The sequence below is a fragment of the Muntiacus reevesi genome, chromosome 2 (genome assembly GCF_963930625.1).
Source record: "Muntiacus reevesi chromosome 2, mMunRee1.1, whole genome shotgun sequence".
Classification (NCBI taxonomy): domain Eukaryota; kingdom Metazoa; phylum Chordata; class Mammalia; order Artiodactyla; family Cervidae; genus Muntiacus; species Muntiacus reevesi.
In genome coordinates, this window is record NC_089250.1 from 197791035 (window position 1) to 197803279 (window position 12245).

General features: G+C 38.1%; 1 protein-coding gene across 1 annotated transcript in view; it reads left to right on the forward strand.

Moving 5' to 3' along the window:
• The window catches only part of LOC136157377 (phospholipid-transporting ATPase ABCA3-like), a 270924-nt gene that overhangs the window by 109743 nt on the left and 148936 nt on the right, over positions 1-12245 (forward strand). The window contains exon 12 of the mRNA XM_065919286.1: positions 7350-7479. Within this exon, the coding sequence (XP_065775358.1) occupies positions 7350-7479 (130 nt within the window). The remainder of the gene's footprint in view (positions 1-7349; positions 7480-12245) is intronic.

The following is a 12245-nucleotide window of genomic DNA, read 5'->3' on the forward strand; positions in this document are numbered from 1 at the left end:
AGTCTCTTGAACAGCAAAGAGATCAAACCAGTCAATCTTGAGAGATCAACCCTGAAGGGGTTGATCCAGTCCTTCACTGGAAGGACTGATGCTGAAGCTTAAGCTCCAGTATTTTGGTCATCTGATGTGAACAGACAATTCGTTGGGAAAGTTCCTGATACTGGGAAAGATTGAGGGCAGAAGAAGAAAAGGGTGTCAGAGGAAGAGATAGCTGAATGGCATCACCAGTGCAATGAACATGAACTTGGGCAAACTCTGGGAGATGGTGAGGGACAGGGAGGCCTGGTGTGCTGCAGTCCATGTAGATGCAATGAGTTGGATGTGACTGGGTGACTGAACAACAACAACAGTGGCCTCCCTGATTTAGCCAGAGGTCTTTACATACATGCAAAGATATTTTTCCTGGCTTAAGAGCATTCATGTATTTGTTATGTCTAAAGTACCTCCTTCTAAAAGAAATTGAAGTGCTCTCTATATAATAATGTGTGTGCATGTGTGTGTGTGTGTGTGTGTGTGTGTGTGTGTGTGTGTGTGTGTGTATGGTTTTAATTACTATCTGTATGATGGAATCTCAAATTTATCTAATTCAAATATCTCCTTTGGACTCTAAACTATAGACTCCCAAGTATCCAAACAGGATGCTGGGTAATTCTCAGAGATAAATTGATACAATTCATCCTGTACAAATCTAAAGACTACATGTCTGTATTATTACATCAATATTATATGCTATTTTAAAATAAAACTCTGATGTACATTCTTTCTTACTATAATGCAAAAAAGCCAATAAGTATTATTTTGTAATTATCTCCAGTTCCTCAGTTAGAGAATTCATTTCTTTAACAATTTTTATTTCTTTAGTGTTATAAATGTATTTAAAAAGTAATGCTAAATCTAGTAAAAGAATATGAATTATAAAAGTATTTTGAGGTACTTATTTTTGATCATATATTTTTGTTTTTAGATTAATAATAACCAAAACATACTTCTTCACTGTATTTTGCAAATGTGCATCATTGTAAATAAAGCTGATACATGGAAATAGCAATTTATACATAATGCATGATAATATTTAAATATTTTATTTACAGAAGGATTATTTATTTTGAAAGTAACTCATAATAATCTAATTGCAAATGAAAGTTCTCCAACATATTTTTAAAAATGCTTTTTATTTGATTATATTAAAGTAGACAGTGACACAGAAAAATGGAAAGATATACCATGTTCTTGGATTGGAAGAGTCAGTATTGTCAAAATGACTATATTACCCAAAGCAATCTACAGATTCAATTAAGTCCCTATCAAATTACAATGACATTATTCACAATTAAAAAAATTCTTCAAATTCGTATGGTAACATAAAAGATCATGAATAGCTAAAGTAATCTTGAAAGAGGAAAACATCTGGAAGAAGCCAGTCCCTGACTTCAGACTATACTACAAAGCTATAGTCTTCAAAATAGTATGTTATTGGCACAAAACAGAAATGTAGATTAATGAAACAGGGCAGAAGCCTGCAAATTAACCCACACACACTATGGTCAATTAGTCAAATGAGGCAAGACTATACAGTGAAGGAACTCTACAGCTACATGTAAAACAAATGAACTTAGCACATTTTTTAACACCATACACAAAAATAAACCCAAAATGTATTAAAGATAAATGTAAAACTATAAAATTCTTAGAGGAAAACAGGCAGAATACTCTTTGACAGAAATGCAGTGATATCTCTTCTGAGCTGTCTCCTAGAATAATGGAAATAAAAACAAAAATAAACAAATGGGCCTAATTAAGCTCAAAAGCTTTTGCACAGCAAAGGAAACCATAAAAAATGAAAAACAACCCACAGAATGGGGGAAAATAATTGCAAATGATATGACCAAAGTGATTAGTCTCCAAAATCTACAATGAAGCTCAGGATTAAAAAAATCAAAAAATGGGCAGAAAACCCAACTAGAAATTGCTATAAAGAAAACATAGATGGCCAAGAGTCACATGGAAAAATGCTCAACCTTGCTAATAATTAGAGGAATGGAAATCAAAATTATAATGAGGTATCACTTCACACCTGTTGGAATGGCTATCATCAAAATATCAGCAAAAAATAAACATTAAAGAGGGTATGGAGAAAAGAGTACTTTTCTACAATGTTGAAAGGAATGTAAATTGTTAGGGCCACTATAGAGAACAATATGGGGAGGTTCCTTAGAGATGGAGCTGCAATGTGGTCCAGAGGCAAAACTCCTGGGCATATATCCAGAGTAAAACATGGTTCAAAAAGATACATACACCCCCAATGTTCATTGCAATGCTGTTTACAGTAGCCAAGATATGGAAACAACCTAAATATCCTTTGACACAGGAATGATAAAAGAAATGGTAGTACATATAAACAATGGAATATTGCTCAGCCTTTAAAAAGAATGAAATAATGTCATTGGCAGCAACATGGATAGACCTAGAGATGATCATACTCAGTTAAGTTCGGTTCAGTTGCTCAGTTGTGTCCGACTCTTTGTGACTTCATGGACTGCAGCACACCAGACCTCCCTGTCCATTGCCACCTCCCAGAGTTTACTCAAACTCACATCCGTTGAGTCAGTGATGCTATCCAACCATCTCATCCTCTGTCGTCCCCTTCTCCTCCTGCCTTCAATCTTTCCCAGCATCAGGGTCTTTTCCAAATGAGTCAGTTCTTCGCATCAGGTGACCAAAATATTGGAGCTTCAGCTTCACCATCAGTTCTTGCAATGAATATTCAGGACTGACTTCATTTAGGATGGACTGGTTGGATCTCCTTGCAGTCCAGGGGATTCTCAAGAATCTTCTCCAACACCACAGTTCAAAAGCATCAATTCTTCAGTGCTCAGCTTTTTTTATAGTCCAACTCTCACATCCATACATGACTACTGGAAAAACCATAGCTTTGACTAAACTTATGGTTACTGGGGAAAGGATTGGGAGGAGGGCTAGACTGAGAGTTTGGGATTGATGTGTATATACTATAACCAAGAAAAGCTACTGTATAGCACATGGGATGCGGCTCAATATTCTGTAATAAATGGGCAAGAATTAGAAAATGAATAGATGTGTGTATGTGTGTGTGTGTGTATAACTGAATCACTTTGCTGTACACAGTAGTTCAGTTGGTAAAGAATTTGCCTACAATGCAGTATACCTGGGTTCAATCCTGGAGTTGGGGAGATCCCCTGGAGAATGGAAAGGCTACCCACTCCAGTATTCTGGCCTGGAGAATTCCATGGACTGTATAGTCCATGGGGTCGCAAAGAGTCGGACATGGTTGAGCAACTTTCACTTCACTTCACTTCTTTAGGTTTGGAAAGTTTTCAGTCATAATTTCTTTAAGTATCCTTTTTGATCTTCCTTTACTTTTTCTTCTTTTGTTGAAATTTATTCATCACTTCTTCATTTTGTATTATTCAATCTTCTGTTCATTGTTTCTAGCTCAGCTTTTGCCTTAGCATATGAGATTTCTAATTTTTCTTGGTTCTTTATAGTTTCTAGTTTCTTTATATAATAATCTGAATTTTTACTGATAGCCTTTCATTGTCTCCTTTTTGCACTCTGTGTCTATCAGACTGGAGAGGTCTGTTTCATTGTTTGTTCTTTTAGGGGAGTTGTCTTGGTCTTTTATCTGGGAGTTGTTCCTCTACTTCTTTTTATCTATGTTTCTCTTACTTTATGAGTTTAGGAGAAACAATTATCTACCATGGTCTTAGAGGGCTATTTTATGTGGTAGCATCCCTGTGTAGCCTGAATGACTTTGATATTGTTGATGCCAATGCTATTTTTAGTATGGATGACTGCTGCTTCTTTCCTCAATGTGTCCTGGCTTTTATCCCCTTGATATGTGGTGTGACTGGTCTTATGGTGATCAGAACCTGCCCTGCATGTTAAGCAGTGCCTCCTCTTTTCCCTGTGGTTGTCACAGCCTTATCAGGGACAGGATCTGCACCTTACTTGTTGGAGAAGGAACCCCTCATCTGTTTCTGAGCTGCACTGTGAAGTAGGTGGTATTGCAGAGCTCCCACTGGGAGAGGAACCACCAAGTATTCCTCCACTAGAGCTGTCCGTCAGGGATTGTGCTCTGTCGTGTCATTGGTCACCCATTGCACAGGGTCACACAGTACACTGTTTCAGCACTGCTCTCAGCCCTGCCTCAACCACGGAAAAGCTGACAATTTGCTCTAGTGTCCTTCAGACATTGTTTTTAACAAGGCAACCAGTGTGGATCCACTGGATACGTGACTGATAAATTTTAGTAGATGAGGCAGGGGGAGCTATGGGTAAGGAAATCCCAAGCTTCTGCCTTGTACATCCAGATACATAATGGTGTAACTTACTCAGAAAAGGAATATAGCAGGAGGAATACATTTTCAGATGAGTGAAAGTGAAGGTCAGTCAATGGTGTCCAACTCTTTGCGACCCCATGAGCTATAGAGTCCATGGAATGCTGCAGGCCAGAATACTGGAGTGGATAGCCTTTCCCTTCTCCAAGGGATCTTCCCAAACCAGGGATCGAACCCAGGGCTCCTACATCACAGGCAAATTCTTCACCAGCAGAGCCACAAGAAGCTGAAGTTCTATGAAGACATACAAGACCTTCTGGAACTAACACTCAAAAAAGATGTCCTTTTCATCATAGGGGACTGGAATGCAAAAGTAGGAAGTCAAGAGATACCTGGAGTAACAGGCAAGTTTGGCCTTGGAGTACAAAATGAAGCAGAGCAAAGGCTAATAGAGTTTTGCCAAGAGAACGCACTGGTCATAGCAAACACCCTCTTCCAACAACACGAGAGACGACTCTACACATGGACATCACCAGATAGTCAATACCAAAATAAGATGGACTATATTCTTTTCAGCTGAAAAAGGAGAAGCTTTATAGAATCAGCATTGCAAAATTCAGACTTAAACTGAAGAAAGTAGGGAAAACCACTAGATGTTTCAGGTATGACCTAAATCAAATCCCTTACAATTATACAGCGGAAATGACAAATAGATTCAAGGGATTTCATCTGATAGATAGATAGAGTGCCTAAAGAATTATGGACGGAGGTTCATAACGTTGTACAGGAGGCAGTGATCAAGACCATTTCCAAGAAGCAAAAGTGAGAAAAGGCAAAATGGTTGTCTGAGGAGGCCTTACAAATAGCTGAGAAAAGAAGGCAGAGTTCCAAAGAAAAGCAAGGAGCGATAAGAAAGACTTCCTTGTAATCAGTGCAAAGAAATAGAGGAAAACAATAGAATGAGAAAGAATAGAGATCTCTTCAAGAACATTAGAGATACCAAGGAAACATTTCATGCAAAGATGAGCACAATTAAGGACAGAAATAGAATGACTCTAACAGAAGCAGAAGATACTAAGAACAGGTGGCAAGAATGCACAGAAGAACTACACAGAAGGGATCTTAATGACCTGGATAGCCACAGTGGTGTGATCACTCACCTAGAGCCAGATATCCTAGAATGTGAAATCAGGTGGGCCTTAGGAAGCATCACTACAAACAAAGCTACTGGAGGTGATGGAATTGTAGTCGAGATATTTCAAATCCTAAAAGATGATGCTGTGAAAGTGCTGCACTCAATATATCAGCAAATTTGGAAAACTCAGCAGTGGCCCCAGGACTGAAAAAGGTCAGTTTTCATCCCAATCTCAAAGAAAGGCAATGCCAAAGAATGTTCAAATTACTGCACAATGGCACTCATCTCACATGCCAGCAAAGTAATGCTCAAAATTCTCCAAGCAAGGCTTCAGCAGTATGTGAAGCGAGAACTTCAAGATGTTCAAGCGATTTAGAAAAGGCAGAGGAACCAGATATCAAATTGCCAGCATCTGTTGGATCATAGAAAAAGCAAGAGCATTCCAGAAAAACCTCTGCTTTATTGACTATGCTAACACCTTTGACTGTGTGGATCACAACAAACTATGGAACATTCTTAAAGAGATGAGAATACCAGACCACCTTACCTGTCTCCTGAGAAATCTGTATGTAGGTCAAGAAGCAACAGTTAGAACTGGATGTGGAACAGCAGACTGGTTCCAAATTGAGAAAGGAGTATATCAAGGCTGTATATTGTCATCCTGCTTATTTAACTTATATGCAGAGTACATCATAGTAAATGCTTGGCTGGGTGAAGCACAAGCTGGAATCAAGATTGCCAGGAGAAATATCAATAACCTCAGTTATTCAGTTGACACCATCCTATGGCAGAAAGCAAAGAATTAAAGAACCTCTTGATAAAAGTGAAAGAGGAGAGTGAAAAGGCTGGCTTAAAACTCAACATTCAAAAAGCTAAGATCATGGCATCCAGTCCCATCACTTCATGGCAAATAGATGGGGAAACAATGGAAACAGTGAAAGACTTTATTTACTTGGGCTCCAAAATCACTGCAGATAGTGACTGCAGCCATGAAATTGAAAGAAGCTTGCTCCTTGGAAGAAAAGCTATGACCAACCTAGACAGCATATTAAGAAGCAGACATTAGTTTGCAGACAAAGATCCATCTAGTCAAAGCTATGGTTTTTCCAGTAGTCATGCGTGGATGTGAGAGTTGGACTATAAAGATAACTGATTGCCAAAGAATTGATGCTTTTGAACTGTGGTGTTGGAGAAGACTCTTGAGAGTCCCTTGCACTGCAAGGAGATCCAACCAGTCCATCCTAAAGGAGATTGGTCCTGGGTGCTCATTGGAAGGACTGATGTTGAAGCAGAAACTCCAATTATTTGGCCACCTGATGCGAAGAGTTGACTCATTGGAAAAGACCCTGATGCTGGGAGGGATTGGGGGCAGGAGAAGAAGGGGACAACAGAGAATGAGATGATTGGATGGCATCACCGATTTGATGAACATGAGTTTGAGCAAGCTCTGGGAGTTGGTGATGGGCAGGGAAGCCTGGGGTGCTATAGTCCATGGGGTCGCAGAGAACTGGACACAACTGAGTGACTGAACTAACTAATTAGTAGAGTTTGAAGTGCTTATAGGACAACCACATATAATGAGTTTTTGCATTAAGTTCAGGAATTTAGCAGAAAGACATTGGAGCAGACTGTAGTATATCAGCTTCATGACAGTGAATAGATCAAAGTGGGACTCCATGAAATTGTTCAGAAAAAGTCTTATAGACCTACTTTGAACTTTTATCCACATTTTGCTTCCAGATATAATTGTTCATGATTTTTTTCTTTTATACTTTGATTTTACTTTTTGAGATTAATGGCCTCTTATTTTCTTATTCTATAGATAATTGATATAAATGTATGCCTTTTATAAGTAATAGTAATAGATATAAATTTTTGGGTTTTTTTTCTTTTAACAGGAATTCACATTGCAAAATATGACAGTACTAGCAGTTCAAGACTTGTCTTTGAATTTATATGAGGGGCAAATCACTGTCCTTCTTGGTCATAATGGAGCAGGGAAGACTACTACCTTATCTATCCTCACAGGTAAATATTCATGGTTACTTTGACGCAGATACTGTGGATTAAGCTTTGAAGCTTTTGTGTACTCTTCTTGATATTGACATTGTTATTTAAATGATACATATGGCTGTTTATTAATCTGCTCTCTTTACAAAGTGTAAATCATTTATTATGAAGCTTAAAAATCAATGTTTATTTTTGTTTCTCAGCTGCATCCCACTTCTCACTTTGTAGTGCACCATCCTCATTGGTCAATGCAAAGACTAGAGAACCTTTCTACTTTCACTTATTTATTCCTTTAAATTTCCTTTTATATTACTTTCTTCTGTTCCCCTGCTCCCTTCATAGGAAACCATTATAATTTGTTTGATGTACATTGTATAATGTGTATTATATATTCTTATGAATATACTTTTATATTTAATAAGAAAATTTCTACTTACATCCAATTGAAAGATTTTCAGTGACCACCCTTATACCCACTGCCTGGATTTTACCACTTTATATATTTGCCACAGATCTATTGATCCCATTTTTAGGCATCTGAAAATTAATTTTAGACATTAAGATGCTTCCTAATAAATAATTTAGAATGCATTTCATTAACTAAAATTTTTCTTTTGGAATAAAATTTTAATTAAAAAATGCTTAAATTTTAAGTATTCATTTGCTGCATTTTGACATATGCATATCTCTGAATAATCCTGTTGCCTATTAAGATAGATGACTTCACTATTATCCCAGAAAGTGTTCTCATTACTCAAATGATTCACTAAATTACAGATGAGGTAAAACTTTACTCTTATCATTGGTATACATTAATATGCCAGCATCAGTCCTTCCAATGAACACCCAGGACTGATCTCCTTCAGGATGGACTGGTTGGATCTCCTTGCAGACCAATGGACTCTTAAGAGTCTTCTCCAACACCACAGTTCAAAAGCATCAGTTTTTCGGTGCTCAGCTTTCTTCACAGTCCAATTCTCACATCCATACATGACCACTGGAAAAACCATAGCCTTGACCAGATGGACCTTTGTTGGCAAAGTAAGTCTCTGCTTTTTAATATGCTATCTAGGTTGGTCATAACTTTCCTTCCAAGGAGTAAGCGTCTTTTAATTTCACGGTTGCAATAACCATCTGCAGTGATTTTGGAGCCCAAAAAAATAGTCTGACACTGTTTCCACTGTTTCCCCATCTATTTCCTATGAAGTGATGGGACCAGATGCCATGATCTTAGTTTTCTTAATCATTACTTCCTAATTAATTCGTGAATATTGTTATTGTTGTCTTCAGCATAATATCAACTGCCACTTATTAAATATTTTTATATATTTCATCTTAGAACATATTCCATGCTTTAATATTTTGTGACAGTGGTCCCCGAAGATAATGGTCTCCTTGCCATGTCTTCTGGCCAGGTCTCTGCCCAACATGTCGTGTGGAGAAGCTGATATATTGGGCACAGACCTGGCCAGAAAGATAACAAATCCTTGAGGTCTGTTTGGTGTGGTGGGCTGCTCCAGCCAAGGTGGCTTCCACTTTCTGCCTGGGAGGAAAAAGGTGGGGCCCTGACCTTTATGAGGATGCAGGGCAGTGAAGTGATCTGTCTCTTCCTCATTGAAAAGTCAAACGTGGTTCAATTCACAACTTCAGCAGACCTTGTTTAATTAGTTTTTGTTTACTTACCAAAAAAAAAAAAAAAAAAAGACCCACAGAACCAAATACTAAATGACTAAATAAATCCTAAATAAAAGTGGATTTGCTCCATAATATTTCTTAGGAAGATAAAAAACCAGCAATCCAGATACCCTGAAGGTCCCAAGTGTCATGGGCAAGTAGGGTTTTTTCTGGTAAGACAGATCCCTGCATGGGGTTGGATAGTTCTGTGCCAAGAAGCTTGTTGGGGGTGTGTGACACCTGGGATATATATATATATATATATATATATATAAAATGAGATAACCCTGGATTATCTGGCTGAATCCTAAATGAAATCTCCAGTGTCCTCATAAGTGAAAGACAGAGAGAGATTGTAGATAGGCAGAAGAATAGAAGACAAGAAGAGAGTAGGCAATGTGATGTTGGATCCAGATAACCAGCGTGTTGCTTCATAGGATAAGAATTATTAGCAGCCACCACAATCTGAAAAAGACAAGAAATGGATTTTTCCCTCAGAGTCGCTGTTGACGGTGAGGCCCTGCTGACACCTCAGTTTCACCCCAGTGATACTGATTTCAGACTTACAGTCTCCAGAACTGTAATGGAATAAATTTCTTCTGTTTTAACACTAACTCTGTGGTAATTTGCTACGGCAGCCATTGGAAACCAATGCATTTGATATCTCAGAACATGTATTATGCACTTCCTAATGTGTATGTGTGCATTCCCTTTTCCTTACCAGGAATGCCTAAACCATCACTTCACTTTTGAAATTTTCAACTCATTCATGAAGATTCAGCTCAAAAGCTACTTCCTGATCCCATCAACCAGAATTAATCACCCTTACCTCTGTTTGGTAACTATGTCCCAAGGGATTAGAGTAATTTCTTACACAGTAAGTTTTCAATAAATACTTGCAGAATGAATTAATTGTATCATGTATCACAGTTGTTGAGACACCTGTTTCCTCAATTAAAAGTAGCTCGAAGCCCAAGGGTTATGTCTTGTAATTTTTTGAATGATAATTTTTAGTTGAGGCAAATCATATAACATAAAATTATTCAATTTAAAGTTTCCAGCTTAGTAGAATGTGGTACTTTTACAATATTGTGCAACTACACAGTGGAGTGGCAAGTATATTCAAGGGATTAGATTTGGTAGACAAAGAGCCTGAAGAATTATGGATGGACATTCATAGAATTGTACAGGATGCAGTGACCAAAATCATTCCAAAGAAAAAGAAATACAAGAAAGCAAAGTGGTTGTCTGAAGAAGCTTTAAAAATAGCTGAGGAAAGAAGAGAAGCAAAGAGAAAGGGAAAAGGGAAAGACACACCCAACTAAATACAGAGATCCAGAGAATAGCAAGGAGAGATAACAAGGCCTTCTGAAATGAACAATGCAAAGAAGTGGAGGAAAACAATAGAATTGGAAAGACTGAAGATCTCTTGAAGAAAATTGGAGGTATCAAGGGAACATTTCATGCAAGGATGGGCATGATAAAGGACATAAATGGTGAGGACCCAACAAGAGCAGAAGGGGTTAAGAAGAGTTGGGAAGAATATGCAGAGGAACTCTACAAGAAAGGTCTTAATGATCCTGATAACCATAGTGATGTGGTTAATCACCTAGAGTCAGACATCCTGGAGTGTGAAGTGGACCTTAGGAAGCATTACCATGAATAAACCAATGGAAGTGATGGAATTCCACCTGAGCTATTTAAAATCCTAAAAGATGATGCTGTTAAAGTGATGCTTTCAATATGCCAGCAAATTTGGAAAACTCAACAGTGATCACAGGACTGGAAAAGGTCAGTCTCATTCCAATCCCGAAGAAAGACAATGCCAAAGAATGTTCAAACTACCATACAATTGTGCTCATTTCATAGGCTAGTAAAGTTATGCTCAAAATCCTTCCAGTTAGACTTCAGCAATACATGAATTGAGAACTTCTACATATGCAAGCTGGGTTTCAAAGAAGCAGAGGAACCAGAGATCAGATTGCCAACATTCGTTGCATCATGAAGAAAGTAAAAGGGTTCAAGAAAAACATCTACTTCTGCTACAGTGACTATGCTAAAGACTTTGTGTGGATCACAACAAACTGTGGAAAGTTTTAAAGAGATGCAAGTACCAGATCACATTATCTTTCTCCTGAAAATCTTGCATGTGGGTCAAGAAGCAACAGTTAGAACTGGACATAGAACAAATGACTGGTTCAAAGTTGGGAAGGGAATATAACAAGGCTATATATTGCTACCCTGCTTATTTAACTTCTATGAAGAGTACATCATGCGAAATTCCAGGTTGGGTGAATCACAAGTTGGTAAGATTATACTGTGGTTCGCATATGTTGTCAAATAGACAGTAGCATAGACCACTGAAACAGAAAATTCTTCAAAGTATTTTTTATTACTCAAGTAATTAATATTTTTATACTCATTAGAAACCAGAATATATAGATTTCAAAAAAAAATTTCCCCATTACCAGAAGGTGCCAAGTCACTTTCTTTGTAAGAGGTACTCATAATTCTTTCAAGTAGTCTACAAACAGACTATTAAGGAGGTGCTAATGAACAGTGTGATGAAACTAACAGTAATGAAACTAAGATCATGGCAACTGGTCCCATCACCTCATGGGAAATAGATGGGGAGACACTGGAAACAGTGTCAGACTATTTTCTTGGGCTCCAAAATCACTGCAGATGGTGATTGCAACCATGAAATTAAAAGACACTTACTCCTTGGAAGGAAAGTTATGACCAACCTAGACAGCATATTAAAAAGCAGAGACATTACTTTGCCAGCAAAGGTCCATCTGGTCAAGGCTATGGTTTTTCCAGTGGTCATGTATAGATGTGAGAGTTGGACTGTGAAGAAAGCTGAGTGCCAAAAAATTGATGCTTTTGAACTGTGGTGTTGGAGAAGACTCTTAAGAGTCCCTTGGACTGCAAGGAGATCCACACCTGAAATCAGTCCTGGGTGTTCATTGGAAGGACTGATGCTGAAACTGAAACTCCAATACTTTGACCACCTCATGCGAAGAGTTGACTCATTGGAAAAGACCGTGATGCTGGGAGGGATTGGGGGCAGGAGGAGAAGGGGACGACAGAGGATGAGATGGCTGGAT